This window comes from Lepeophtheirus salmonis, unplaced genomic scaffold, assembly GCF_016086655.4.
Source record: "Lepeophtheirus salmonis unplaced genomic scaffold, UVic_Lsal_1.4 unplaced_contig_121_pilon___fragment_2___debris, whole genome shotgun sequence".
Classification (NCBI taxonomy): domain Eukaryota; kingdom Metazoa; phylum Arthropoda; class Copepoda; order Siphonostomatoida; family Caligidae; genus Lepeophtheirus; species Lepeophtheirus salmonis.
The window spans coordinates 18,786-46,628 of NW_027289878.1; the positions used below are offsets into that span (position 1 = coordinate 18,786).

A 27,843-nucleotide genomic window follows, 5' to 3' on the forward strand; every position below is an offset into this window, starting at 1 on the left:
GGAAACAAATAAATTTGCTCCATTTTCGACCACCACCAAGTACCATTCAAAGTTTAAAAATATAAGTCTTATTATAAATTGTAATACGTACAAGACCAACACGTTTATTAAACAAAATATGAGCATGGCATCATTTTATGTTCGATTTTTTACATCATGGCGTCACAACGATATGTCATAAGTCATAACTAAGAAACTCATAGCTAGATAGATGACACAATTAGAAGGAAGTTTTTTTTTATGCGGCTTAATAACAATATTTACTCCCTTTTCTTTTTCCTGAGCTATGCGTAAGTACAAAGAAAAAAGGAAGATAAGTAATGACATCATTTGGACGGAGTTCATTACTTATTATAATCAAGTTATATATAGTGAATCCGTTATCTAAGACGTCTAATGAATTTGAATTTGTTTTATTTGTATTCAATATGATTCATATATAAAGTAAAGTTCATATAAAGGAATAGTTTGAGGGAGTTCTAGGCCGGCGCTCCCAAATGACGTCATAAGCAGCTAGCTTGTTGATTATTATAATAATAGGGTAGAAGTAGTTGATAAATCTTTTTTCTTTTGTGAGAGCTTTTCTAGCTATATCAGCGGCCAGCTACCCTCACCGTCTATCTACGGCTGTCTTTCTTTAATACATTCTTTTTGAAGTGAGTGATTCAACCGGAGTCATCTTGTAATTTCTTATCGGCCCATCCCCAATAATTTCTTATTCAATTGTAAGTACGATCTAATTAATTAACTGATATCGTTATGATTTGTTAATATGTGCTATGCCATCTTTTTTAAATGGAGGGGGAGGTGGGAGGGGTGTACGAGCAGAAGAGGAACAACTAAGAACAAACAAGAAGAAGGAAGCAGGGGAGAACAACGGAGAGCTACTAGCCAGGGATGGGGATGCCGTTACGAATATACGGAATTATTTTCATTTCTTTAATCTACTCTTGGATCTCAATACTCGTCCCTACCCTTAATGATTAACGCCCCCCGTTGAAAATATTATGTTATCATATTTTGACAATTTTTCAAATGATTATTTAACATGAATAAGTTTGAATCCATTTTTTGAATTCAACCTCTCAATTTATATTATTATAATCTCACTCTCCAATTTTCACAAGTTTCATTTAAATATTTGATATTATATTGTTAAATAGTAAGTATACATAAAGATCCTTCGATGTCTCGACATAAAGAATCCATGGGTCCATCCTATCTTTATTATATTTTGATGCGCTACATGGATAAGGTATTGGCATATCTATAAGTGGGTCCATTACACATGAATATTTGCAGTTAATTTCTATTAAATGTGAAATATGTAGAAGAAATTTCACTTCTTAAGTTGTTGTTTTTTGTGGTCTGGAAGGGATTGTAATTGATAATAATAGTAAACATTACTTTTTTATGTAATTATAATATTCATTATCTTGATGAATGATTTCAAAGATTAAATATGTTTGAACTAATTAGTACTTTTGGTTTCAAGTAATAAAAGTCAAATTTGAGTTTTTGAGGATGGAATCAAGTCGAATTCGAGTAAGGGCGTCAGGCAAAAGAAAAATATTTTTGAATTGAATTTATCCATGCTCAACATTTAACATCCGTTTGACTACTTCAAAAAGGCAGTCACTAATTATTAATCAAATAATTGGGACATTTTAGAAAAAATTAATTTACATAATAGGAAAGTATCTTCAGAAGTTTGTAGTATCTATTTATATTATAACAGTGAAACATAAGTTAAATTATTTTAGGTAGCCATATTCTATAGCTTTAATATCTCAGCCGCATCGTTATCAATTATATTTCTAGTTTTCGATGTAATTACGATTTTTCAGTAATATTAATTTGTACTTTGTAATTTTTCATTCAATATGGTCTAAATGACTGCCTCTACTTCAAATGATTATTAGAATATAAAACAACATCACTTTTATAAAAGTTCCTATCAAAACTTGAGATGTGAACATACATGTAAGTTTAAACTTAAATATGACGTATGAGGTATTTGAAGGGTACCTCTTTCTTAAGGTATAAATTAGAGGGGGAAAACAAAACGTAAAGAACAAATTGAATCTTATAAAACCGGCTTCGCAATGTTTTTTCTTTTTTTTAATCGCTGTATTTTGAATTTTTTTAAGATACCTATAAACACCCATAACCATTGAACATTTTAAATTTCACTCAAATTTTTATACGCTATTTTGTAATATAAAATATATATATACAATAATTTTCTGCATTCGATTCTACTTAATTACTACATGCTAAAAACCAAGTATAAATATTGTAAAAACTCGAGTATATTATTAAGTATATATATTCAGAAATGGGATCTTCACAAACATTTTCATCTGTATTAACAAAGTGGAATCGAGCGCATCTCTAAATAATAATTGTATAAATTTATAATATATTACAAATTAATATATAAAAATTTGAGTGAAATTGAAAATGGACATGTTAGATATTTTGAGGTCAAAATATTGACCTCGTGGCCTTATGGGTGAAAACTCATTTTATTGGCATATACAATAAAATAAAATAAAAGAATAAAACAATTATCTATTTAATGGTTTTTTAAATAAATCTTCAAACACCGTCAAAATACAGTGATTTAAAAATAGGGGAGGTGGTGTCGAGGCAAAACCTTAGAAGCGTCTAAATCCTGAACTCGAAGTCAAAAAAGGCTGAAATATAGGATTTATTAGTTTTTAACAAATATTAATATGTACCAAATTGGAAAAAAAAATTGAAAATGGTGCTATTTTTGAATGATTTGTCTTTGAATTATCCATTAAAAAAAACAGAAATTGAAAAGCAGGAGACTTTAATTTTTTTTATATTGTGATAAATATAAAAACTGTCCAAAAGTAAGGAGAGGGTGGGGGAGGGCGAATGGTTCTAATGCCACTGTTATATAATATATATATAGCCTGTCAACACCGAAGCAAACTTTAATTATATTTCGCAAAGTTGCGTCTGGTTTACTTTTGTACTTTTCGACGAATTATCGTCAATTTCTATCAACAAGGAGGATTCTTATTAACCCTTTTTACCAAGGTTGTCCCTGGTTCAGATTCAGTATGATAATAGGGACTTAGGGGTCTCGCTAAGAAATTGGGACAGAGTAAATGATATTAAATACGAACAGGGCCGCTGCTACTTTATACGCAGAGTACGTAGTGCCCCAAGTTCTAGCAGGAGACCGAAAAAATGAGGTTGCTTAAGACAATGGGTTTCAAAGTGAGGGGAGGCTCGGGAAGGGGTAGCCCAGGGAGAAGGTTGACTTATTTGGCTAACTACCAGATGATTTCTGGCCTTTTTTCAAGCGAAAGGTTGCGTGATACAATAAAGGTAACGAGTTGTTTCATTTACATAAAATTATGTAGATGGAATATCAAAAGGTTATAAATATATGCCAAAAATACAACAAACGAAAATAAGTACAAGAACCGAGACCGACAATCAATATATTGTGGTTTAAGTTCGTTTTTGTCGGTTTTGATTCTAGCGTTTCCAGAACCGGATCCGCTTGAACAGTTATAGCTGGTAGACCGATAAAGACACAACTTTGCTTTTGACTGAAATATGTATATTAAATATTGGGTTGTATGTATATATAAAAGTAAAATATAAATTGGGATTGTCTAACTTCCCATGTTTTTGTTCAAGATTTTTTTTGTGTTGACGCATCACATATGATAAAATAAAATATTTTTTAAAATAAATCATTCCTTATTTTTATACATAATTTGTAATCTCTTCCTCTCCTAACATGAGTGTTCCTCCTTTCAATCGTATTAATATTGTAATAGAGATTGTCATGACTGTTTTATTTTCCATCATAATGTAATTAAGTTTTGAACAAAGGAACTGAAGCTTCCTTTAGACTGCCAATAGACTGCCTCGACAATGTTGGAAAAATACGTTTGCATGTAAGACACATTTCGTTTTATAAACGCTACCAATTAACTACTTAGTTAAATTGATTGAGAAGTTACATTCATGACGAAAAAACCCATCTATATAATATGAGTAGTAGGGTAGACAGTGGTCAGTTCCGACGCGAGATAGTTACAACTGTCCCATTTCTAGAACAAGCTTCCGTATATATATTTTTTTTTTTTTGGGGGTTTAAAATTATTATTTGAATTTTAAATTTTTTCTACAAAAAAAATCGAAAACCTACAGCTGTTCATATAAAATTAAATTTTTTTGAAATAAATTAGATAATTGAGATTTTTTGGAAATTTATTTGATAATATAATTTTTTGTGAAAAAAAATAAAAAAAAAATATTTTGTATTTAAGTTTAAAAAAAAATCATATTAAATTTTTTCTAAAATTCTTTTCAAATATCATTACTATTCATAAATAACTAAATTTTGTATGATAAATATTTTGAAAATCTAAAACTTTTCCACATGAAATTAAATGTTGTACAAATATCCATAGAAAAATAATTTTTTTTTAAATAAATATGATTATTTATAAATTTTTTTTTTTTTTTTTTAAATTTTAATAAATCAATTTTTTCTATTAAAATTTAATAAATGAAACTTCAAATATTAAATTTTTTCAAAATTCCATAACTATTCCAAAAAAAAATTCAAATATTAAATTTAGGCTTTTCCTGCATAATTTTCCCAAAGGGAATTTTTTTAGGAATTAAATCTTTCAAAAAAAATTCCCACTATTTTCTTTAAATACATCATATTGAACAAAAACAATGTCTCTAAAAGCAAAATTCATTAATTGGGGGTATAACCCCTCCAGCCCACGGACTATGGACGCGCTTGAGTTGATGTTGATCAGTTCTAGGACACTTAGCGGAATAAAAATAATATTTATATTTATTTTTAATTATAGTTGTATAATTACACAATGCAACATCATTTTTTGCATGCAGCCTGAAACCTACTTTTATTATTGTTATTGAAGCCGTAGAACACAAATATGACCATTAAAACTTTCAATTCATGGAGGTTTGACCTTTAAAGCATTTTTTTAACAGTCAAGTTCTTAAGGTGTAATTTACTTACAGTGCTATATTTCGACATGAAAAAACGATATATATGAAAATCAAAGTAAATAATAAATTGATACAAACATTTCAGCATTTAAAAAATTAATTATTAATAACGTTATCTTGATCACATTTAATATAAAATAGAGTAAAATGAAGAACTTACTTAGATACAAATATCTTTTTTATTTTTTCTTCAAATTCTTTATATCAAAGCTGAACTTACAGAATATACCTTATATTTCAATTTAAAAAAGGTCAATTTTGATTGATTTATGGTCAATTAAGTTTATAATATAATACGCTGGTAAGGTTGCGTTAATATAGATTACAATAATATTCCGGGAAAAAAAATAAGTAGATAAGAGTCTATATAATGACATAATTTATATGTAATGGGATTAAAACAAGCTATATGAAGTATCTATCAACTTGTTTTAAATAATAAACGTAATAAATAATTCATCAGTTTAACTTGGACATAAGAAGTATAAATATAATATTTATCACATTATTAGAAATATTCTCATAGACGTGACGTTTAGCAGTTTTTAAATAGCCCTATAAAAAAGCAAGTATATGTAGTTAGGCTGTGTTACAATTCGGAGTGTCTAAGTCTAACCAACTCGGAGTAATTGAGGCACAAATAAAAATTGTTGAAACTTCCCTGGTCTCCCTTAGAATATCCTTCGTTGATTTAAAGGCGCAAAGACAATAAATACCCTAGGAACAATTTAATTTACCAATTTATGAAGAAAAAAATTATTTATTTTTTGTACATACATTCGAATTTTGATTAATGGGAGTTTATTTATTTCCATCAATTTTGATTCATTCAGTTTTATGTTCCTACCATGTATTTTTACATAAGATTAAACTCTTTTCTACACAACTATGAATCATATTTGAGTAGCGTACATATTCTATGTATTTAGAATAGGACCAAGTCTTTAAAAAAACCTAATAAATGAATAGACTTGCGATTATTTACACAAATTATGTAAAGAGATGAAGAATAAGAACTCAGCTCCTTTTAACCTAAAAAGCCCCTCAAAACGATGATGATACAGCAAATAATTAATTAATATAAGTCTTACGAACATTCCTTCCATTCCGCCTTGTATCAAGATACTTCTTCTACAAGTAGTAATAAAATAACTATTCATGTGGAGTAATTACTATACATTAGGGCGACAATAAGATCTTTTTTTTTTGGAAAAGTAATTGGCTTAGTATGAAAACTGGTTCCTAATTATACAAAACATTTAAGTAAATTGAACAAAGAGTGAATACATATTTAGTAAAATAAAGCATTGTTTTGTATGATAAGTTCAAATACCGGCAAGAATAATAAAATTTGTGTTCTAATCGAAAAATTACTTGGCAAAAAAACTTCTACCATTTGTTTGAAGACACCATATAATGGAATTAGCTATTGGCATTTCCAAGAGTGTATGGGTGCCACATTGTCACCAGATGTTCCTTTGTTCAAAAGATTCAAAGAAAATTGGTTATCAATCAATAAAAGTAATGGAAGGCATATGAGATAGTACTATTGAATTTCCGAAATGTAATCTTTCAAAAAAAATATTCAAGAGACGAAAATATAGAACTATTTAGACTTTTAACTATGTTTCTTGGCAATGCGGCTGAGCGTAGAGTTAAGTTCATGTCGCCTGGTGCAATGTACCATTTCTGTTGGATTTTAAAAGTGATAGTCTCAGGATTCCGACATTTAGTTTTAGAATTAAAATTGAGTCCAAGGGAGGAAAGAGGATTACGTGATGTTTGTGTTTTCATTGTAAGAGTGTATATAAAAACATGGGACAATTCATCTCAGGCCTAGAATTCTCCTTTGAACGACCTCAGTCTAATGAAGTTGTTAATCGAATATTCTTCAATTAATAGACATATTTCCAATTCCGCTTCTTCCAAATTTACCAATTTATGCTATATCCATGATATTATAAAAAAAGTATAAATATACCGGTTTGAAAAGAAATTTACAAAAAATTAAATAATTTGAACTGAAAATATCTTCTATCTAAATATGTAAATATAAATGAACTAAGTACTTGTTCATTTATCTGATATATTATCAAGAAAAATAAACAAAAATTTATCCAAATGATATATTTCTTTGTATGTACCATCTTCAACTAGGATGAACCACATTTTTATAGCTGGTTTTATGTGTTAAAATTGAATTAAAGTGGGCACTTACCGTGAAAATGCCATTAAAAAAAAAAAAAAATTCGCGAATTTAATTTGATTTAAACGTTCTATTACAATTTTTTATGTTATTCATTACAATAAGTGAGGTGCAATCTGTTAAAGAAATATAAAAGGGTCATGAGCCTAATTTCAATCGACTTCAATTGCCGTTTTTGGAACATAATTTTTTTTTTTTTTTTTTTTTTTAAATAATTATAAAATATATTTTATTGTTAATTTTGTAAGCTCAATCTTTTTTCTTTTTCTTTTTAAATAAAAAAGCTGTAATTTGAAGTATATGGGCATTATTTAAGAAAGTCATCAGATTTTTCTTTAAAAATATAAATTTCCTAAGCTTTAGGACCCTTAAGCTTCGTTTAAATATTTTTCAAAACTGTTGAATTAAAAAAAAAAAAAAATTATACAATTAGGAGCCATTTTTTAACCTAAGCTATTTACTTTCCCAGAAAAATTGATTTTTTTGTCACCCTAGTGTACATAGTTACTATTAATTTTAATTAATGATAATGATAATAGTGGCCATCCTTATCGGGTCTATGCAGTCCATTATCTAGGGCATGAGGTGGCAATTTTTTACACTCAAAGAGCCATTTGTACCCGGTTACCACGGAAAAGAAAATACAGGGTCAATACTTAATTATATCGCAAATGAATTGAATATACGAGGATGATCTTAAAAGTTCCCCACTTCAGCAAAGATGGCAGTACTCATAAGCAATAGCTTGTCATATGTATGTAGTATATGTTGAGAGTAACTCACCAAAGTTTCAGGCATTTTGGACGCGCAGTTGTTCAGTAACTATTTTTTGATGGGAGTTGATAAGAATATTTTTATTACATCTTACAAAATCGAGGTTCGAGCTGTCATTAAATATTTGTTTTTGAAAGTGTAACCTTTAAATAGATTCAAACAATATCTGGCATACAAAGGTTTGTTTTGTTAAAATTTGCTGCGTCTAAGTCAACTCAACTATGAATAATTGAGCCAAAAACAAAAAGTGTCTCGTGAACAATTATTTTGCAGAGAAAGCTTCGAGTACTATTTGGACGGGTTACAGAGATGTGAGCATCACTGGGAGAAGTGTGTAGAGTTACAAGGAGACTGTTGAAAATAAAGATACAAATTCCATAAAATTTGTCTAGTATATTTGTTACGTAGGAAACTTTTCAGACCCCTCGTAAATATTTTCTTAATTATTATTATAAGTTTATGATTTAATCTTCAAAGTCTTTAAAAAAAAACAAAAAAAACCCGGTAAGTTAAAGATATCTTTCAAATGAATTAAAAAGTTGGACTTAAATTCTAGTTATACATGTAGCAACAAAAAATACTGTTAACTGTCATCCTGTGGGCGATTTTGAGATAGGTCCATTGACCTGAATTTAAAAAAAATATTTCACTGAACAATGAAAAATAAATATTAGCAAAAAAGAAAGGTTCTTTTAACTGGTTAATAGAACTCTGCTCCTGTACAAACACAATGTTAACTGTGTTTATTTTTTACTAAGTTCATGGTGGAGAATAGATGCTAACTAATGTATGTGGATCTGAGGAACGACAAGGCTCCAAATGCATATTTCTTCATGTTTATGTAGATGCCGGGGATGTTATTCCATGTTCCAAACACAAGTGTATTCGATCTTGGAAGGTTCTCAATATCGCTCTATTTGTGACTCTGAGCAAACGTAGATTTTTGACGGATATTTATTCGAGAAAATCTGGCAAACGTATATATATTTGTCGGCTTATGTTATTTTTCACTAAACCCCATCTCAGAGCCACATCATCAGGATGACAAAGCCGCTGGTTGCTAATCTTTTGTCTAAGGCTATTCTGAGGTTATCAACAGGACAAGGAATTACTCTGATATAATTTCTCAATAGGTGATGTTTGATGTACAAGAATAGGCCCTGGGAAGCCCTCTATCCAATAAAAAATGATAGTATCTCAATTTTTTAACACCAATAGGGGATCAATTTTCTATAGAAAAATTCAAATGACTCCCTTTATTGTTTTCATGTTACATAAATTTTTGCTTTGACCTGAGATTTTTACATTTCATAATGTTTTCAGTCTAAATTATCATTTGAAATCCTATTGAGTTTTACCCCGAGATACTAGCGCCGTGTATCTACAGACAAGTCAGTCAGAGTCCAGCAAGGACTAAAAAATATAACTCCCTGACAAATCATCATTGTTACTCGGACTCCTTTCTAGATACTTAGAGACGAGCTGTTTATCAGTCATCATTTTTTTTCTATCACGCTAGGTAGACTTGAAGTTAGGAAGATACATTTAATTTATCTCTAACCCCGCATTGAGGGTTCCATGTATGACGATATATGTAGTCATATTCTTATATTTGTAAGCCTTGAAAATTAGGTGTATTTTTCAATGTCTCTGATATTCCTTGTCTGTATGTATCTTGAGTCTATCATGAAAATACCCACTTTATACTGAGATTTTATCTTCTCAATAATTAAATAATAATGACAACAGCTTAGGAATAAGTAAAACAATGTTCAAATTGTCAACTACAAAAGCGCGGCACACTAAAACATTTTTAGGATTTAGAACTCTTGTTATTTTGGAGCCCTATGCAAGATGGGTTGAGCGTGCCTAAATTCCAATCAGAGTAGGAATAAGGATTAATAACCGAGACCAGGGTCGCTTTTAGTAGGAGTTTAGTTTAGAGCAAATTGAAAATAGGATATTCGCTTTTGAAGCAAAAGTATTTTCCAGCGTCCTTTTGTGGTATTTTTTTAATGCATAGTATACATATGTCCATTTTTTAAATGTCCTCTTCTCATTTGACTTGAATAATTTTTATTTTACAAAAGAAATGTCTCATCTTTCTAATGTGGCCTATAATTTAAATAAGAAATTTATATTTTCTTTATGAATCTAGCTAATCAAAAAATGTTTTTGCTAAAGAAAATCGTCATTAAAATTAGCACTAAATGACTTTTATAAAAAAGAAGAAGAAAAACCCAAATATTGTGGCAAAATACGACCGAATACGCACTGGGACTCTGCAGTGATGGAAGGGTTGTAATCACTGCCTCGACTATCAAATGAACATTTTCTTGTGCAACGAGAATGTTCTTGACCTTATAATTCTATTGACCTACGTATAAAATAAATATCTATTTCCCCTCCCTATCCCACTGGAGGCGGTCCAACTCTTGCCATCATTTTTTATTGTACATATCAAAATATATACGTAATTAGGTAACAATATAATGATTTATCATTGAATTCGTGTACATCCTTATTATTAGGGGGCTATATTATTATGAAGAAAGTAGCTCCATATCATAATTTCTTTCATGATTGCCTTGTGTGTGTGTCTGTGTGTATTATTTGTCTATTTTGCCATAATATCAAAAATAAGACAATTTTCTTCTAGCGAGTAGATATAGCACGGGTCGTGGACCTGGATACGAAGCACCCAGTTATGGTATAAATAAACATATATTATCCAAAAAAAATCTTAGACCTAATCTGAATTCGGGTACTCGCGTATTTACGGATCTGAAATTCCTCAATCCTAGTTTAAAAAAATATATAATCTGTTTGAATGTAGAATCTCTATTTATATTGAGCAGTGCTTGGACAATCTATACATAAACAGTTGCATCGCACACTTTGTTACATCACATCATGGTAGTTAGCCAATTCTTCCTACTATGGAATTATTACCAGTTTAAAATTTTTATTCAACTAACGAACATTTCGAACATTGATTAGGAAAAAAAAAGAAGCAGAGCTATCAACAACAGACAGCAAAATGTATTTATTTGTCAGCTGTCTATTTCTTCTTCTTTTCCTTTAATCAGTGTTCTTAATATTAATTCGTTGGATTCGAGTGAGTTTTTATTAAGTTGTTAACAATTATCAACTATAATTGATACTACTGAATAATAAATCTATAGTTGGAATAATTGGTTGTAAAAAAAAGATAAACATTTTTTTAATAAATAATAACAGGGACTGTGCAAGAGGGGAGGGGAAGCAGGAGAACCATGGCATTTCACTTGTTTAAAATTGAAAATGTATATACATCCACTTTCAAAAACGGTGGGCATGAATACTACTAAGGCAATATTATTTATATTCATATGCGGCTATTAAGTTGCTCTAAAATCATAATTGACATTTTTTTAAGGAAAAAAAAGAGGACGAGGAGAAGGCGTGGGCTAGACATAATAGTACTGAATTAAGAACCTTGTTAATATCAGCTGCCTGTTAAATGATTTTGGGGTAAGCAATTGAATTTTACCATTAAGAGGAGAACCACTTTAAATATTTAAAATAGTATTAGTCCAGCAAAAATATTATGATAATATTCAAATTCATATATATTTATTTTATTATGGATATTTAAATCAACTTGCACCAAAGATTGTGGGGAAATTCTTTTTTTTAGAGAGGAAAAGTTAACAACATAACAAACCTATTAAATAATACATAAAAAAGAAGAAAAATCAGACGCAACGACCGTTTTTCCTTATAAAAATGTCAACTTTACCTATAATATAGTACCAAACATGACTATTTTGACCAGAACAACTTACAAATATAACTGTTTGTTTTTACTTTTTTGGGCCTCCAGTTTCATCTTAGTATTATACATACAGGATGTTCTATGACACATTAAATCTGGCTACCATGTTTTTTGGCTTGTCTCTAGCCTAAAAGTACTATACTATTTATTTTACAGAGAATATATGCCATGGTTCTCCTGCTTCCCCTCCCCTCTTGCACAGTCCCTGGTATTAGAATAAATAGACTCAATCACTCTCATTTTGATATTGTATCACCACTAACAAGTCCATGATTCCATTTATAAGCAAAGTCAAAGCTTTTTTTATGAATAATAATTCAAGCAACATTATATTTTTTGTTTATGACTTTTTGATGTATGACTTGTAATACTTTTTTACAAGGTGTTTTCTGGCACTCGTAAATCATAAAGTACATACATATGTAGTCTATTGGCTTAGGGTATGTACATATTTTATATACATTCAAGACAATTTGAATAATATTTGTAAGGAGAGCATCTTAGCTCTTATCATGTTTAATTAGATGAACTACAATCACTTGTTACAAGGGAGGACAGGGAGAAGGAAATATACAAGGGTATTGTCAATAATTATTCCGATGACAATCTTCAATTCTACTTTGAGTCCAAGTAAGGACTTACAATTTTAACTCTGCAAAAAATTTTCAGTCTTTTATGAGCACACACGAATGTTTAATCAGGTTTAGAATCTATTTAGGAAATGATGTTCACTAGTCAGGAATGAAATATTAATGACAACGGCTAAGGAAAAGTAAATTAATTTTTCAGATGACCAATTCCATTAAAGTGGGCTACCTAACAAAATACACAAGTTTTACATCACTATTGATCTAGTTACAAACATGATCGTTAAAGATAATGTATATCGTTTTTATGAATGAATGATTAAAATCACGCCTCATTTTTGTAACTTATTAAGTATAGATTCAAATAATATAACTTACCGATATGTTAAAAAAAGAAACTGAAAATTAACGTGGTCACCCTGACAATTTGAAGAAGAACAGAATGGATTTCATAACGTTTCATTAAATTAGAAGCGAGTTGCTATGAGATTATGGAAATAAAAACAAATCCCTATCTTGTTCTATTAATCTTTATTACTCTTATGTGGATCATCGATTCTTCTCCGAGTCCAACAAATACTTAAATTTATAACTCTTTAACAAATCCTCGTAGTTACTCTTTTCGTTTACGAGTGATTGCTTTAAAATTATTATTCTCTCTTAAAAATGAAAGAATAATAATAGCATCTATTGAAAATAAAAAGTTCTTTTCAGACTGCAATTACAAAAAGAGCTCAATCTTTCATTGCCATATTTTTCTAACAATGTTAATAAGAATAAAATTTACAAAAATAAGAGAAGAAGCACTATATGGAGCCTATGGAGCGTTGTTATCTTCTTTTCGTCAGATCTGTTTGGTGTGTTTTACAAAAGGATGACTGATATACCTTGTCTCTAAATATCTCGGTTGCAAGCCAAAACGGGGCAAACAATTATTGATATAAAAATGTTTTTGTCGGCAAAAAAAGGAAGCCATCAGAAGATTGTATCATAACAAAATCACCAGTGCATTCAAACGTCGATTTAATCTTAAAAGAGTCGTAGTCAGGATTTTGAAATAGGTGAGGTCCTTGATACAGCACTTGCACCAATTTCTTCTCAACCTTATTATATATTAAGAGTATATAATTAACTTTTCTGATGATAATTATAATTAATTTTATGGATCATTAGATAATTAATTATCGATGGGTTCCTCAGTTATAGTATTACTCGTGAATAAGTAATAAAAAAGTAATTTTATTAGATCAAATTAAGTTATATTTTAAATTTATAGTTGATAATTATTCAATATTAAGTGTAATTAAATACAACGTCATAAGACGCGCACAAATTGCACAACTGGAGATGGGATTTGGGTAAAAGCCCGGGGAGAATATAACGAGAAGACATATGGCACTACTGAATTAAGACCCTTGTTAATATCATCTGCCTGTTACATGATTTTGGGAGGAGAAAATGAATTACTGCTATAAAGAGGAGAATCTTCTAAATTAAAACGTGCATTACTACAGGAAAATATTATCATTATATTCAAATATATATTTATATATATATGTTTATTATATTATGTATTTTTTAAATCAATTTAAATCAAAGAAATATAAGAATTCTTCTTTAAGAGGGAGATGTTAACAAACTTATTTAATAATTGAAGGAGAGGCCATCGTTGGGGCTTAAATTTGATATTCTTATTGCATATAATTGACAAATTTCTAATGAACCGTTATTAATCTCCATCAAATGGCTTTATAAATACAAAAACACTTAAAACTTGCATTGAATACTACTTGATGCTAATTATAAACATCAATATTTGAATACAATCGAAGTAATACGTGCTAAAAGTTCCTTTAAATGGTTGGATTTGTAAAAATGATTGATATTTTTTTGGATCGATTAGGGGCGAAAAAAGTAGGATAATTAGGGGAAAATATCAAAATATTACCTCTACGAACGAAATGAAACAGGTTTTATGACTTTGGACCTTTTTGTTTGTTTATTATTTAACAAAATTATATCAAAAGTTATAAATTGATCTTGATCAAACTTGGTATGAAGATTATATATAGTAACAGTAAGAGGCCATTAAATTTTGAGAAGTGAAGGTAACACAAAATTTTAAATAAAAATGCATATCTTTTGGATTTTTGTAAATATAACTCAATTTAATTTTAGACTGAGGGTTTGGGCTCTACCGAGTGCCCACTCGGGTTTCCATTGTAACATGTGCTAAAATTTTCCGAACTTCATACATAGATGGCACTTTTTATTGTAAAATTTACTTCATTATCAGTTAGTAAAAACCCTACAAAGACCGATTTCATGACAATCTGTTCTTTAGTTTGTAAGGTATTGTCCTAGGTGATACGCTACTTTTGTTATTTCCAAAATAATGGATCTAAAAATATCGTCTTGAAATTTATGCTGATTCTTTATAAGAAAAAATACAGTTTAAGCTAAGCAAAATGGCTTGAAAAGTGTTATGGGGAATCTGCTCTACAAAGCGAATAAATAAGATATAATTATTATTTGAAAAAAAAGTGTTTTTCAGTTAAGCACGGACTTTTCAGCCATGTTTAATTGTTAATTTTTTGTTTAAAATATAGAAATAAGATTGTGTAACATTTTTAATACATTTTAGGGTCAGGTATATAATAAAACTAGGCAAAAGAGCGATAGCTTTTTTCAGAGAAAACAAGTTTTAAGTCCTTTATTTATTACATCCATTTTGACAGCCTATTTTCCTTAATATTAATGGAAAAAGGTGTTTCATTATTATAAGACTTGGGTGTTGAGGCTCCCAAAATGGTCAACATCAACAAAAATGCTGACCTCAAGAGAAAACACTATTATAGATAGAGTTTATACCTACAAGTTACAATTGTTAACGTCACATTACAAATCTTATTCCATTATTTTTTTAATTTAATTCCTTATCATCTTCCAACTGATAATATCTTATCATTTAAATATGACTTATTTTTTTCCTAGATATATTTGCACATGATATAAGTGTTGTGGACCAATAATATAATATCTAATGTGCCGTAGATTGCTTATTTATCTATCATTGGTCTTAGTAAAGTTAAAAATATTTCCATTAATATATTATGAAACATCTTATAGTATTTATATCATTATTTTATGAGATAAATGTTTTTATTCAAATACTTTTTATAGATTTTCTTTAATGTCAACTCTTATTAAATCTAGACATTATACAAAAATTTATGTAATAAGTTCTAATGCCCCTTTTTCCTTTTTTCTTTATGTGATATGTAATTATCACGCACGATGTTTTATTATATGAACACTGGAACTGGACATCTGGAAGACATCTAAAATATCCAGAATTAATTAACAAAACATCCTAAAACAATAAATAAAATAATTTTAATCAAAAATTCTCTTAATTTAAAAACTAAATAATAAGGATGTAAACCAGATTACACTTCAACAAATAATAAACATTATACTCAAACATACAGGCAAAACTGCCAATTATGATCTTTGTGCAATAAAAGTGCAAACTAACAACAAAAAACATGACTGAAAGCGGATGCCTCAACAGGTATCCAAATTATGAATTTGGAGAAAAATGGGTAAAATTATTTCTACCCAAAAGGATGTTTTTTAGAGAGAGAAATGATATACCTTTGTTTCACATTTTTTCTTTTGTTCCAAACCCTCCGTTTTGTTTCGTAACATTTCGCCCAATATTTGTCAAATTTATGGCCCCTATACAAACAACAACGTATTGAAATATGTTGCACCTAAAAAAATTGCGTCCTAACAAGGAAAAAAATCTTCCTACCTGGTGCATTGTATATAGTTGTCTATGATATCCATAATAAGTAGAGTAATTAATGAACTATTGTAGGCGTGTGCACGAAGCATTCTGCGTGTATACCTTAGGGTAAAATTTTATGTCTTTCAAAAAAATGTATTTCTCCATACTTAGGTATTTGGAATATGTATCAATCCTCAAAAGTTCCTTTTCCCATTTCAAATTGTTCGGTTCAACGTGGGAATCCGTTCGAACAATTTCAAATAAAACTATGTATTATTTATATTCAAAGCCTCTTTTTTTTTTTAATAGCATTGCTTTTATTTTTCTAAAAGCTTCTTAAACTTACTTAGGTAATTCAAAGTTCCTAGATAGCATCAAAGTAATTCCACATGAACCTATTATTATTATTATTAAACCCATATTTGTCTGTTACAATCTATGTATATGTTTGGAAGAGATATTAAAATAAAAACGCATAAAATTTTAAACTAAGTAGGCATTGGAATAAAAGAACAATTGAGACACAGGTATAATCAGCTTAGTTGTTGTTTGTTTTACGATTTTGATTTCTTAAAGATCCAAAATATATATTTGTAACACGTCTCCTTTATGAATTTGTGAATCCAAACAACGAAGAAATTGTTTTTGACAAAGATTAAAGATAAATATGATTTTGAACCATCCTCCTTAATCATGCGCTATTCAAAAGGGAAAAATAATAATAATGCAATTTTGTCTATTTTTTCGTAAGCTTTCAATGATTTTAACAAGCATAAATCATTATACGGTCAGTTGAAGGTAAGGCTTAACGTATATTGTTGCAATCAATAAAATATATCTAATAACACTATTTATATATATTTTAAGCTGTTATATTAACAAGGATATTTTCAGAGAGTATGATTGCTCTGGCCATCCAACGAGCTTGGTTCATGGAACCAGGAGGCCTGTATTTTTTTAAATCATTGTCTCCACCTAAAAATATAATACATATTTCTATGAGCTCCATGTAATTATCTCCCAAAATTTCTTAAGATAGTTCAATATGATAATATTCTAATAAATCTTCAATTTCTGAAAGAGATAGGTTACTTTGTTAGAGATCGTTAGGAGTCTATTTTGAAGGAATCAATATTTTTCCAACAACAATTTAACTTTTGAAAGAAAGGAATATTTAGACTTGTTGCATTTTTGATTTTCACTTCGAAAACACTTTTTAAAATCAATTCATGAAGATGTTGATGTCAAGTAAATAAAAGCATTTATCTTTCAAATTTTTGCTTACAGCAGAAAGCTTGCATACTTTCTTTGATTTCTCAGTCAAGGATTGCTTTCCGTATGAAGTGACAATCTGCAAACTTTCTTATTTCATCTTCCAGTTATTCAAAGCAATCAGTAATTTTCCATCCAAAAGTAAAGCTACAACATCTGGTACTATGTCTTTAAAGTAAAATTTTATAATGTTCCCCGATCTTTTCTTTGATCACTCCATATCCTTTAGATAGAAACACTTACTAATAGGAAATTCATGAATATTCAACCCCAATGAATCAATAGTTGCTTTAAGAATAAAGACTATTTCTCTAATCCTTAATTGACACCTATCTAATGTAGCTACTAAGTTTGGAGTAATAAAATCTTTCTTAATCATTTTTCGGGTCGGTATTTCATGTGAAATTAGTTTGAACTTGTATAGATATAAATTAGAAAAAAATTCAAAAAGATTGTATATTCACTTTGAGCTCCTATTCTGTAATTGCCTTTGAAGTTAAAATCAAACAAGGTCAAAATATTTATCTAATTCAAATTTAATATGTAAAACCTCACTGTCTTCAAGATAAACTAAGACTTAATGGAATACTATTATGATGAATAAAAAAGAAATTATTTATCAATTCTGAAAGATAAACTCAACATCATCACTATAGTATAGAGTAGGGTGGACCGAAGAAAGTTTAAACATGTCTTACTAAATTACTTGGAGATACTTCAAATTAGAATACCAAGTTTTACAAAACAGACATGCATCTATATACTAATAGTCAAACGAGTTAAAATACATTTATGATCTGTACTTTTGGTGTAATCTTCATTTGAATGTAAATTTTCCTGTCCATCCTGCGATCAAGTCATTGAATTGACTCTCGTCGGCACCTGTTATCATTGTCTGGATGATTTTTTTTTTTTTTTTTTCATATTTGAGTAGCTGAGATCAAATAGAAAAAAAATTGGGGGGAAGGGGGGGGGTATGCATTTCAAATTTGTCTTTGAGGAAACATATATATATATATAAAATTTATAGCTATAGGCTATTAGTTATATGTAGTAAATAATTGTGCCAGTTATAAGAAAATATTTGGAATATATGACATTTCGTAAGATGAACACCAGCTGAAATGTATCAAAATAAGTCTATTGCTAATACATTTATAAGTATTTGAGCTTGATTTATGTACTCATTAACGGTGGAACAACAATACTAGCAACACTCACTGAAACTTTACACTGATGAAATGGACTATTCACAAGACTAGCTAATGAACTAGCAATGCTAGTGGCTATTTTCTAACTAACATAATATGTTAGATTTTGGAGATGTTCAAGAATTGTGATTGTATAGAACATAGAGCACGTTTGAAATTTGTGAAGTAAACTTATAAATGAATGAAATTACAAGTTTAATAAATTAATAGTAATTAATACCATTAATTTATAACTATTTAGAAAAAAACATTACAAACACTCAATGTAATCCTTGGATTATGATTAAGTTATATTTACATAAATTATAATATTTTTTCTATTTTAATATAAAAAAAAAAAATAAAAAATAAAGGCATCTTTAAAAAAAAAACTCGTTTGAAATTTGTGGGATTACACGTTATGAAAAAAAAAAATATCGCTCTGCAAAAAATTTCAAGTATGCCTCCACGCCGGGAGGACGTAATTAAGTCAAAAATTGTATTAAATTAGTATTGAATCAAGGAGAACTACATACATTAACCTGGTGACGTGTTTTCAAAAAAATTATAAATTATTTTTCTACTCACTAGATAGCTCTTATGTTAAAACAATGTATATTTTTTTTTTTTTTCAAACTGTATATTATGTTCACAAAATGAAATCCTCTAATTTCCTTAATGGGACATCCTTTTAGATTGATGGAACCAAGAGCTGATGTTATTACAAATACTCTGGAGTCCACTTTGAATTATTAATAATTGGGATAACACCCATTTAAACCGAACCTAAATTATTTTGCCTTAATGAATTAGATATGTAATATGAAATAACTTATTTGGGACTTTTACTAATGTTTACTTTAAAGGAATTTCCGTAATCCAACTCTTCTCTAACGTGGCAATGCAACTGACTATTTTAATTAAAATTATTCTGATTCAACACTGCTTCTTGATGAGAAAAAATACAATTCAAGCTAAGACTTGGTTTGAAAAGTGTTATGGGGACTCCGTTAAATAAAGCGAATTATTTTTTTTAAGGACAATTTTGAACAAAAATACAACGTGTTTTCTTTGTTAAGAGCGGAACATTTCAGCACATGTATTATGTGAAGTAAAAATATTTTTTGGAGGGATTTCTCCTTTTCTTGATATTTATTCCAGATTATTTTTATGTTAACGTAGTAGACATATCAAAAGTCTGATTTGATTTCTCTTCATGTAGTAGTACACTTTTTGACATCTTACCAAGAACATGAATGGCCATGTATAAGCGCTCGGTATTTGTACATGGTGTGCTAATAATATTATGACTGACTCAATAAACGTCACTGTCCCCAATTTAATTTGACAATTCATTAAAGTAGTTTTCTTTTTCTTCTTTTCGCTCGATAAAAAAATGAAAAAGTTTGCAAACTCATGTTATAATAACAGTAACATGAGTTATCTTAGTCAGCAGTGCCTTCTAATCAAATTAATTCCTTATTTCTTCAATGAAGGAATCATGAAAAAGTTATTTTTTATTATTATAGATATTCCTTGTTGTATTTACTGTTATGTATTTTATCATAAATTTGTTAGTAGTAGTGATGGGACGATTCCAAAAAAATCCCCATGCCGATTCTTTAATATTTTAAATAATGTTAAAAAATACAATCTTGTATTAGGGGCGTCAAAAGGATTATATATTTTTTTTTTTTGTGTGGGTTTTTTTTTTAATTTTACGAAAAAAGATCTAAAAATTAAAATTTATTTGGGAAATAATTTTAAACATTAAATTTAAAAAAAAAATTTAAAATACATAATTTAAATTTTTTGAAAAAATCCACAGCTATTCACAAAAAAAACTTAAAAATATCCAGCTCTGCACAAAAAGTTTTATTTTTTGGAGAAAAAAAAATTAAAAATACCAAGCTGTTTTGTATCCCAAGGAGATAAACTTTAATAGAAAAAAGAATCCATTAAAAATAATCAATTTCTCTTTACAGCACTTATTATAAGAGAGAAAAAATGTTATTTCATTTGAAAAAAAATTAATTACTAGTTACCTTATAGCGGGTTTTTTGATGCAATATCATACTATTATCTACTATCCCAAACTTTCACATATTTAAGAGTCTTATACAGTCAAAAAATAGAAAATACTATTTTTGTTCTAAGTGGAGCCTTTGATTGTGTGATCCATTAGAGTATTTAGCCCTGTAAGTATAGACTCAAGTGCAGTCGAGTCGCAATTCCTCACTTTAGATATGTATGACCAGACGGACCCAGTGAAACAGAAAAAATCTACTACACCAAATTTTGTCCGTTTAGCGATGCCAAAGAATTGCTGATTGGCTTAAATTGTATGAATTTATTGAGAAAGAAAACTTGCATTTAAATCTAGTTTATAACGCTAACAAACCCGCTTTGAATGGGATTATCCTGCCAAATCTGTTATGTAATTTAACTAGAATCCAATTTTTCTCTATTTATTTCAGACCAGTCTAGAAAAATAGTAATTTTCCAACAAAAGGCTAAAATGAGCAATTTTTGGAGCGGTCACTCACAAATACTAAGTCTTTTTATAAAGCAGTTAGCGGTCTTTAGACAATTTTACATCTTATTATATTTTTATATAACTAAAATCAAGGTTAATAGAAATATAAGGTTATACCATAACGCATGTATGACTGATTTTAATATTAGTATTGACGTCATAGTAGACGAGTGGTTGCGTGTTTTGTAAAAAAAAAAATCTTGCCCAGCAGTCGGTACGATGTATTAAATGGAAAATTCTAGTAATAGTGACGTCGTGGACTATGAGAGGTTGCGCGTTTTGTTAAAATCTGCCTGTCTTACTTAGCAGTTGGAACAATACATCAGATTGAAAATTCTAGCAAGCCTGATTACATGATGGTCTAAAAATTTATTTCTATTAACCTTCGCTAAAACTATCTTATAACTCCATTACGTTAATTTTATCCCAAAATTGTCTTATTTTTTTAAATAGATGATTCTTCCTTAATTTCTGAAGAAGAAAAAAATTTGTCTTTTATTATAACAAGATTTTTGAACTTGCACTTGGTTAGAAATTGAGAATTTTATTTATTCAAAGGAACTGACTGATTGTATTGCCCATGTTTTTAAGAAAAATAAAGGGTTTTCTTCATATAACACTTCCTAAAATAAATTAACACTTTTCTACGCTTGCCTCACTGGAAGATCATCATAAGTAAGAAATAAGCATTTTTTTGTGTTTTTAATTATCCACTGTTTCTAAATTTGTAGTTGCATTTATAAAGTTTTTTTGAGACAAAAAATTGTAAAACTGTTCAAATAAAGAATTTTTCAAACTGATATATCAAATATGATAAGTAGCTAAAAAAATTTAGAGACTTATAATTCAATTGAAATAAATGATCCCACTCAACCAACTTATTTTTGCTTTTTCAACAACTAAAAAAACAAAATCCTTAACAATAATTCATCTTATAATTACGTTATTTTTCGAATGAATTGACTTATGTATGTATAATGCATAATGTATCCTCAAAAAAAAATCAAAAATTATGATATAAGTTTATAAGTGGCTTTCTAAGGTTTTTCTATTTTTTAAACTCTCTCCAAATTTACAACAAAGTATAAAAATAAACAAACATGACGACCATAAATCTTGGGCCATATTTATCTGCACGTGTATATTGTGTGCTAATTATTATTTCGGAACGAAAAAAAATATATACACTCGTGAAGAAAATATGCTACGATAAATTGTCCGTATTATTTGGTAAAAAGGCTTCTGATTCGCTTGACTGTAACATACACTGTCTTCCCTCCATTAGATTGTTAATCGAAGTTTAACTACAGATTGGAACTATTTTAAAATTCAACCTGCTTGATAAAAATGGAATTTGTAGTGTATTTGTTAATATGAAAAAGTTAGACATGATATTAAACAATAAATTTATTCAACATGTCTTCCCTCAGCAGCCACCATCTTCTCCATCCTGCCCCTAAAGGATTTGCATGCCCTGATGACTTCTGCGGAATCGACAGCATTCCACTCCCTCTCCAACTTTCACTACCAGTAGTAATAACACGAATTGAGGTCGGGTGAGTTGAAGGGCCAGGTGTTGCGATCCCAGAAAGTGATGTCGTGGGAGTTGAAGAGGTTAGTGGTTCTCATGGCGATGTGTGCGGGCGCTGAGTCTTGTTGGAATATGAACTCCCTCCCAGTGGCTGTATCCTTCATCCAGGGGATGAGAACTCCTCCATGACTTTGCAGTACCTTATTGCGTTAACCCTTTCCTTGGGATTGAAGAAGAAAGTAGGCATCACCTCACCGGTGCTGCAGATGACACCCAGGGTCATCACGGAGGCCGGGAACTTTGTGGTGAAGACCACAGGGACCTCTTCTCTCTCCTTGGCTAGCCACCTGTAATTCTGGACGTTGTAGCTTCTGTCGACAGTCCAGTTCTTCTCGTCGGAGAAGAAGATGATTCTTCCTCCATGGCTCTTCAAGTCATTGAGGAGACGCTTACTGTTGGTGAGCCTGGTGACCTTCATGGATGCCGTGAGGATGTGTTGTTTGGCCATTCGGTATGACCTGTACCCGAGGTCCTCATTCACAGCCTGGGAGACCAGCTGCATGCTCATACTACAGTTCTTGGCCAACCTGGACAAGGAAGTCCCCGGCGAAGCCTTGATGGACTTCCGGAGGCCTTCAAGGAAGTGGGGAGTGCGGATTCGGTAACTTCTCATGTTGTGGGCCTTGCGGCAAACCTTCCCCTCAACCTCCCAGTCATTGAAGACCGGTACACCGTGTTCTTGGGGTAGTTAAGAAGCTTGTAGATAGCAGAGGGCTTGTGTCCCGCGCGAGCCAATTCGAGGATGGCGTCTCTCCTTGCTTGTTCCATGATGACTATTGTTTGTTGTCAAAACAATTGTGGTGGAAGCTATAGTCTATTGTTTACGCAACCTTTTATATTAGTATGATTTAACCCCGAATATCCACATTATGGATCTGGATGAAGTTTGAAGTAGTTCCAATTTATCGTGGACACCCTGTAAAGTATAATTTGGAAGTATATTAATTATACTATTGAACTTTTTGTACTTGTAGCTACATGATATAAGTAGGTGTTTTTTTTGGTAATAGGTAACTTCGTATAAATTTATGAGAAAACAGGCATATACTTTATGAATTGTCATTTTATACACCGAATGACAAAAAAAAAAGTATATTAAAGTTTCCTCATAAATTTATACAAAATGGTTTATACGGAATGTCCTTATACGAATATGTTTTATATGAAGTTAACATACACCGTTTTTGTGGTATGTGTTCTCCTCTCGCGTATACTTCAAGTTCTTCAAACAGTTCTTGTTAGGAACGTAACCAATGATGTTCTTATGACAGGTATATGATTACGACTGCTATATGTAATGTATGACTAATTGGTTATAGATATTTACCCATTAGTAGTTGTGTGTAATCTTCATCATCGCACGAGCGCATCGTGTAGTAATCATTGTGTACACATAAATTCTTGATAGTTAATGGACAAGCAAGAAGTGAAGTTAGTTGTACGTATATTTTGATATTGAAACTCTCTTACTTAATAGATACTAGTGTTGGATTCGATTCAAAGTTATCAAACTACTGAGAAGTTCTGCATATAATCGACGTGTTAAAGTTAGAACAATATATACCAGTGTTACTTTTGGAAGCAGCTATGTATATTGTATAGACGAAATGTATCATGTGGTTATTAAAAATTGATACTCACAGTTTGCTTATTATTCTTGAATGCTTTATATACAGTCAAATCTGGATTAAGAAAACTGCTATTTTTCATATAAAAAGTTGACAGAGTTTTGCAAATAAGCCTTTTGAAGTTTTACATTTTCGAGCTTATCTTTCAGCGAAGTTATTTTTCGAGGGGCATTCATGATTAATAGTTGAAAGGTTTGTAATGAAAAAAACCTTTAAAAAATAAAAAAGGAACAACAGTTGGCACTCGTGTTTGTGCAATAAAATTATCCGTCTGAATTAAGCATTATTGTCTATCTTTGCTGTATAATAAAATACTATATATAAATTTTAATATAATTATAATATTATCTTGGTTATTTTAAATAAGAAGGTTCTACTCTTTATAGCAGTAATTCATTTTTTTCCCCAAAATCATTTAACAGGGAACTGATACATAGGTCTTAACTCAAGTGTACCATATGTCTTACTCCCGCCGTCTCCTTGTATTCTTTTTTTCCTTACAAAGATATCAACTCTACTCATGACTAGAGATGGGTTTCTTCTAAGAGTACGAGAGAAGGAGTGAGACATATGATATTAATGAATTAAGATCATTGTTAATATCAGCTGCCTGTTGTTTGATTTCGTGTAGAGAAAATGAATTGCTGCCAAATCGAGTAGAACCTTCTGCATTTAAAGTATCATTAGTACAGGGAAAATATTATAAGTATATATAAATTCATTTTTTTTTTGTTATATTATGCATTTTTAAATGAACTTACAACAAAGATAGACAAAAAATTTTTTTTTAGAGGAGGATCTTAACAACACTCCTACGACTTATCAAATAATGAAGATAATAGAATAAAGAGCAGACGTATCAATAGTTTTTCCTTTTCTAATCGGTAAACTTAGCTATTTTTTTAAACTCAAATACCTTCTTTACTCCTTGTTTCTATCTGCATTAATTGAAAATCAAAATGAAATGAATCACATTGCTTTTCAATTAATGCATATAAAATGAATTTAAATCGAAACATACAGAAAAAAACCTATTTGTACTCATTAAAAAGGATAAGTATTCATGGGCAATCTTCAATTTAATAAATACCTATGAAGTGAATAACAACAAAGGCCAAGAAAAAGTTGACTTTCTGCTGATTTTTACCTATGCGAAGTATTCTATAAACTAAAAAAATTGTATTTGAGAGAACGTGGACTATAAAAGTATTTTTATTATATCTGTATTTGACTATATATATTTTGAGCAAGTTTTTTTAAAAGTAAATTGTTGTCAACTTTACGAGTTTTTTTTAACCCCTTCAACTGCAAGTAATACTAGAATCCAACACATCTTAAGTATTTAAATCTCTTAGTGCTGGATCGATAGGTTTGAAAAGTCCGGCACATCCATCTTTCAGTCCTACTATCCTGGTTATCTTTTTATTTTCTTCACTCCTAGCTAGAATTGAAGAATATAAGAACCAAGAAAATAATTAATGATAGCTAGAACGTATAATATTACGTCCTTGTCACACACATAGTACTTTTAACTACAGGTATCTTGTCTTTTTTAAATAGTCTGTCAATGATGATAAAACTTCAGTACTCAAATGACATATTAAGAAGTGACTATGTAATTTCTGCCCTTTTAGTTTCCATAAAAGACCCATAAGTACCGGTCCTAGGGCTGACAAATTTGTTTAGGACCGGACTGCAGCCTTTTTAGTCTTTTTAGACAGACCCAACACTAATCTCTGTACATATATTTTCGTCAAATATTCAAGTCACTTAATTAATTCTACATCTGAATAAATAATACCTTTATTTATTAGTTATTTGTAATACTCAACATATATACCTTATGTAGTATACATACACGAGAAGATAATCATTTTTATTAACAATAAGTAAGTGAGCTCGGAGCATTGAGTGGCGTTCGTTCTTTTTGGGTGAGAGAAAGAGGACCTATTTATTAATCAACATACCTACTTCTTCTTCAAAATGAAACATAGTGTTTTTTGCCGCTGTTGTTGAGGAGCGATTCTTATTGATGCTACTAACAACGGGGATTTGCACTCCTCTTTCGCGTTGTTGGAGAAAGGAAGAGAATTATATTATTTATATAGATAGATTATAGACTACAGAGTAAACTGCGAAGGAGAAAAAAAGGACTCTTGGAATAAAAAAAAAATAGTATTCCCCTTCTGTATTAAATCATTAACTTATTCTACAGTTGACAACGACGTTGTTCATTCACTGAAGAAGGAAAATTGAAAAGTGTACCTTACAGCCATGAGAAGACGCTCAGTACATTTTGATACATCTGCGACCTTTGTACCAGCTGTTGACAGCGAATCCGGAGAATCTAATCTGCAAGTCCAACAAACAACACCTCAAACAACTACAAATGGTAACCTAATTAATAGAGATATAGAAAGAGGGACAGAACTTAAACGACGCACTTCCGTTCCTATGCTCGCCGTTTCTGCACGCCCTACCACTACGCCCATCACGCTACATGAGGATGAGATGGAGTATAATTTCATAGATGAAGAAGGGAGTGAGGATGAAGGCAATGAAGATGAAGAGAGTAATGGTAAAGGGAGTGAGGAGGAAGGGATTCATACCAATTGTACTGTAGAAGATAATCCGTCCCTTCTAGGGAGTAATTTAAAGGAGATGGACCAAGAGCTGAGAAGGAGCTTAACAAATTTAACATTTACGCCGATTGAGGATCCTTATGATAATATGGAGGCCCTCAAAAGCAAGTTGGTTGGACGGGATGAGTTGGAGATTTATCGAATGAAGAAATTAAAGAAACAACAAGAACGAGAGGGGAAGGAGGACGAGGTTGGCGAAGCAAAAGCCTCCTCTTTGACTAGTGGGAATTATAGCAAATGATTTTACAGCATATAATTTATATCAGGGGCGACCACAGGGAGTGGGCTGGAGGGGCTGTATCCCTCCACCCATAAAAAAATAATGGAATTTTTGCTTTTTACTTGAATTTTTTTGTCATATATTGGATTGCAAAAAATTTAATATTTTAAATTTAATTTTTGAAATTTGTTTCCAAAAAATTAAATATATCCTTTTTTTCTAAGAATTTTAATTTTTGGATTGTTTTTTTTTTTTTTTTTTTTAGTTAAAAAAACCAAGCCAAGCCCCCACTCCCTAAAAAATATAATCCTGCGTACGCCCTTGTATATGTCCTGTGTGTTGATGCTGGTATAAGTAGATTGTACAAATTGCAATTTAAAAATGTAATGAAGAACATGTATACTACTTTTGATGAGGATGATGCAATTATTAAATAGTCTATATATTTATTAATGATGTAATTTATAACTTTTTGTATTATTATTGTTGAAAATGACTAAAAGTATGAGTATTTTGTATGAGATAATATATGTTGTTCAAATTC

General features: G+C 30.1%; 1 protein-coding gene and 2 long non-coding RNA genes across 6 annotated transcripts; 1 reads left to right on the forward strand and 2 right to left on the reverse strand.

Annotated features, from left to right (window-relative positions):
- Window positions 1–236: 236 nt before the first annotated feature.
- Window positions 237–27,843, forward strand: LOC139907447 (uncharacterized). Of its 4 annotated transcripts, none has more exons than XR_011784102.1 (2): window positions 237–725; window positions 21,777–22,107. XR_011784102.1 is itself a non-coding variant. In XM_071893875.1 (2 exons), exon 2 carries the CDS (start codon window positions 26,712–26,714, stop codon window positions 27,318–27,320), a length of 609 nt encoding a protein of 202 aa, XP_071749976.1. In that variant the 5' UTR covers window positions 558–725; window positions 26,252–26,711; the 3' UTR covers window positions 27,321–27,843. The 4 variants fall into 4 exon arrangements, 2 of the variants coding, with proteins under 2 accessions (XP_071749976.1, XP_071749977.1); XR_011784101.1 differs by lacking the exon at window positions 21,777–22,107 and adding an exon at window positions 1,496–4,120; XM_071893875.1 differs by lacking the exon at window positions 21,777–22,107 and adding an exon at window positions 26,252–27,843 and having other exon boundaries at window positions 558–725.
- LOC121130174 (uncharacterized) lies at window positions 5,042–10,423 on the reverse strand. The gene is made up of 2 exons (XR_005868612.2): window positions 8,033–10,423; window positions 5,042–6,987 (listed from the first exon to the last, which is right to left on the reverse strand). It is a non-coding gene; the product is annotated as an uncharacterized lncRNA (long non-coding RNA).
- LOC139907448 (uncharacterized) lies at window positions 22,237–24,129 on the reverse strand. The gene is made up of 2 exons (XR_011784103.1): window positions 23,987–24,129; window positions 22,237–23,725 (listed from the first exon to the last, which is right to left on the reverse strand). It is a non-coding gene; the product is annotated as an uncharacterized lncRNA (long non-coding RNA).

Coding starts and splice junctions, on each gene's coding strand:
- LOC139907447 (XM_071893875.1), top strand. CDS start 26,712: ATGAGAAGACGCTCAGTACATTTTGATACATCTGCGACCTTTGTACCA.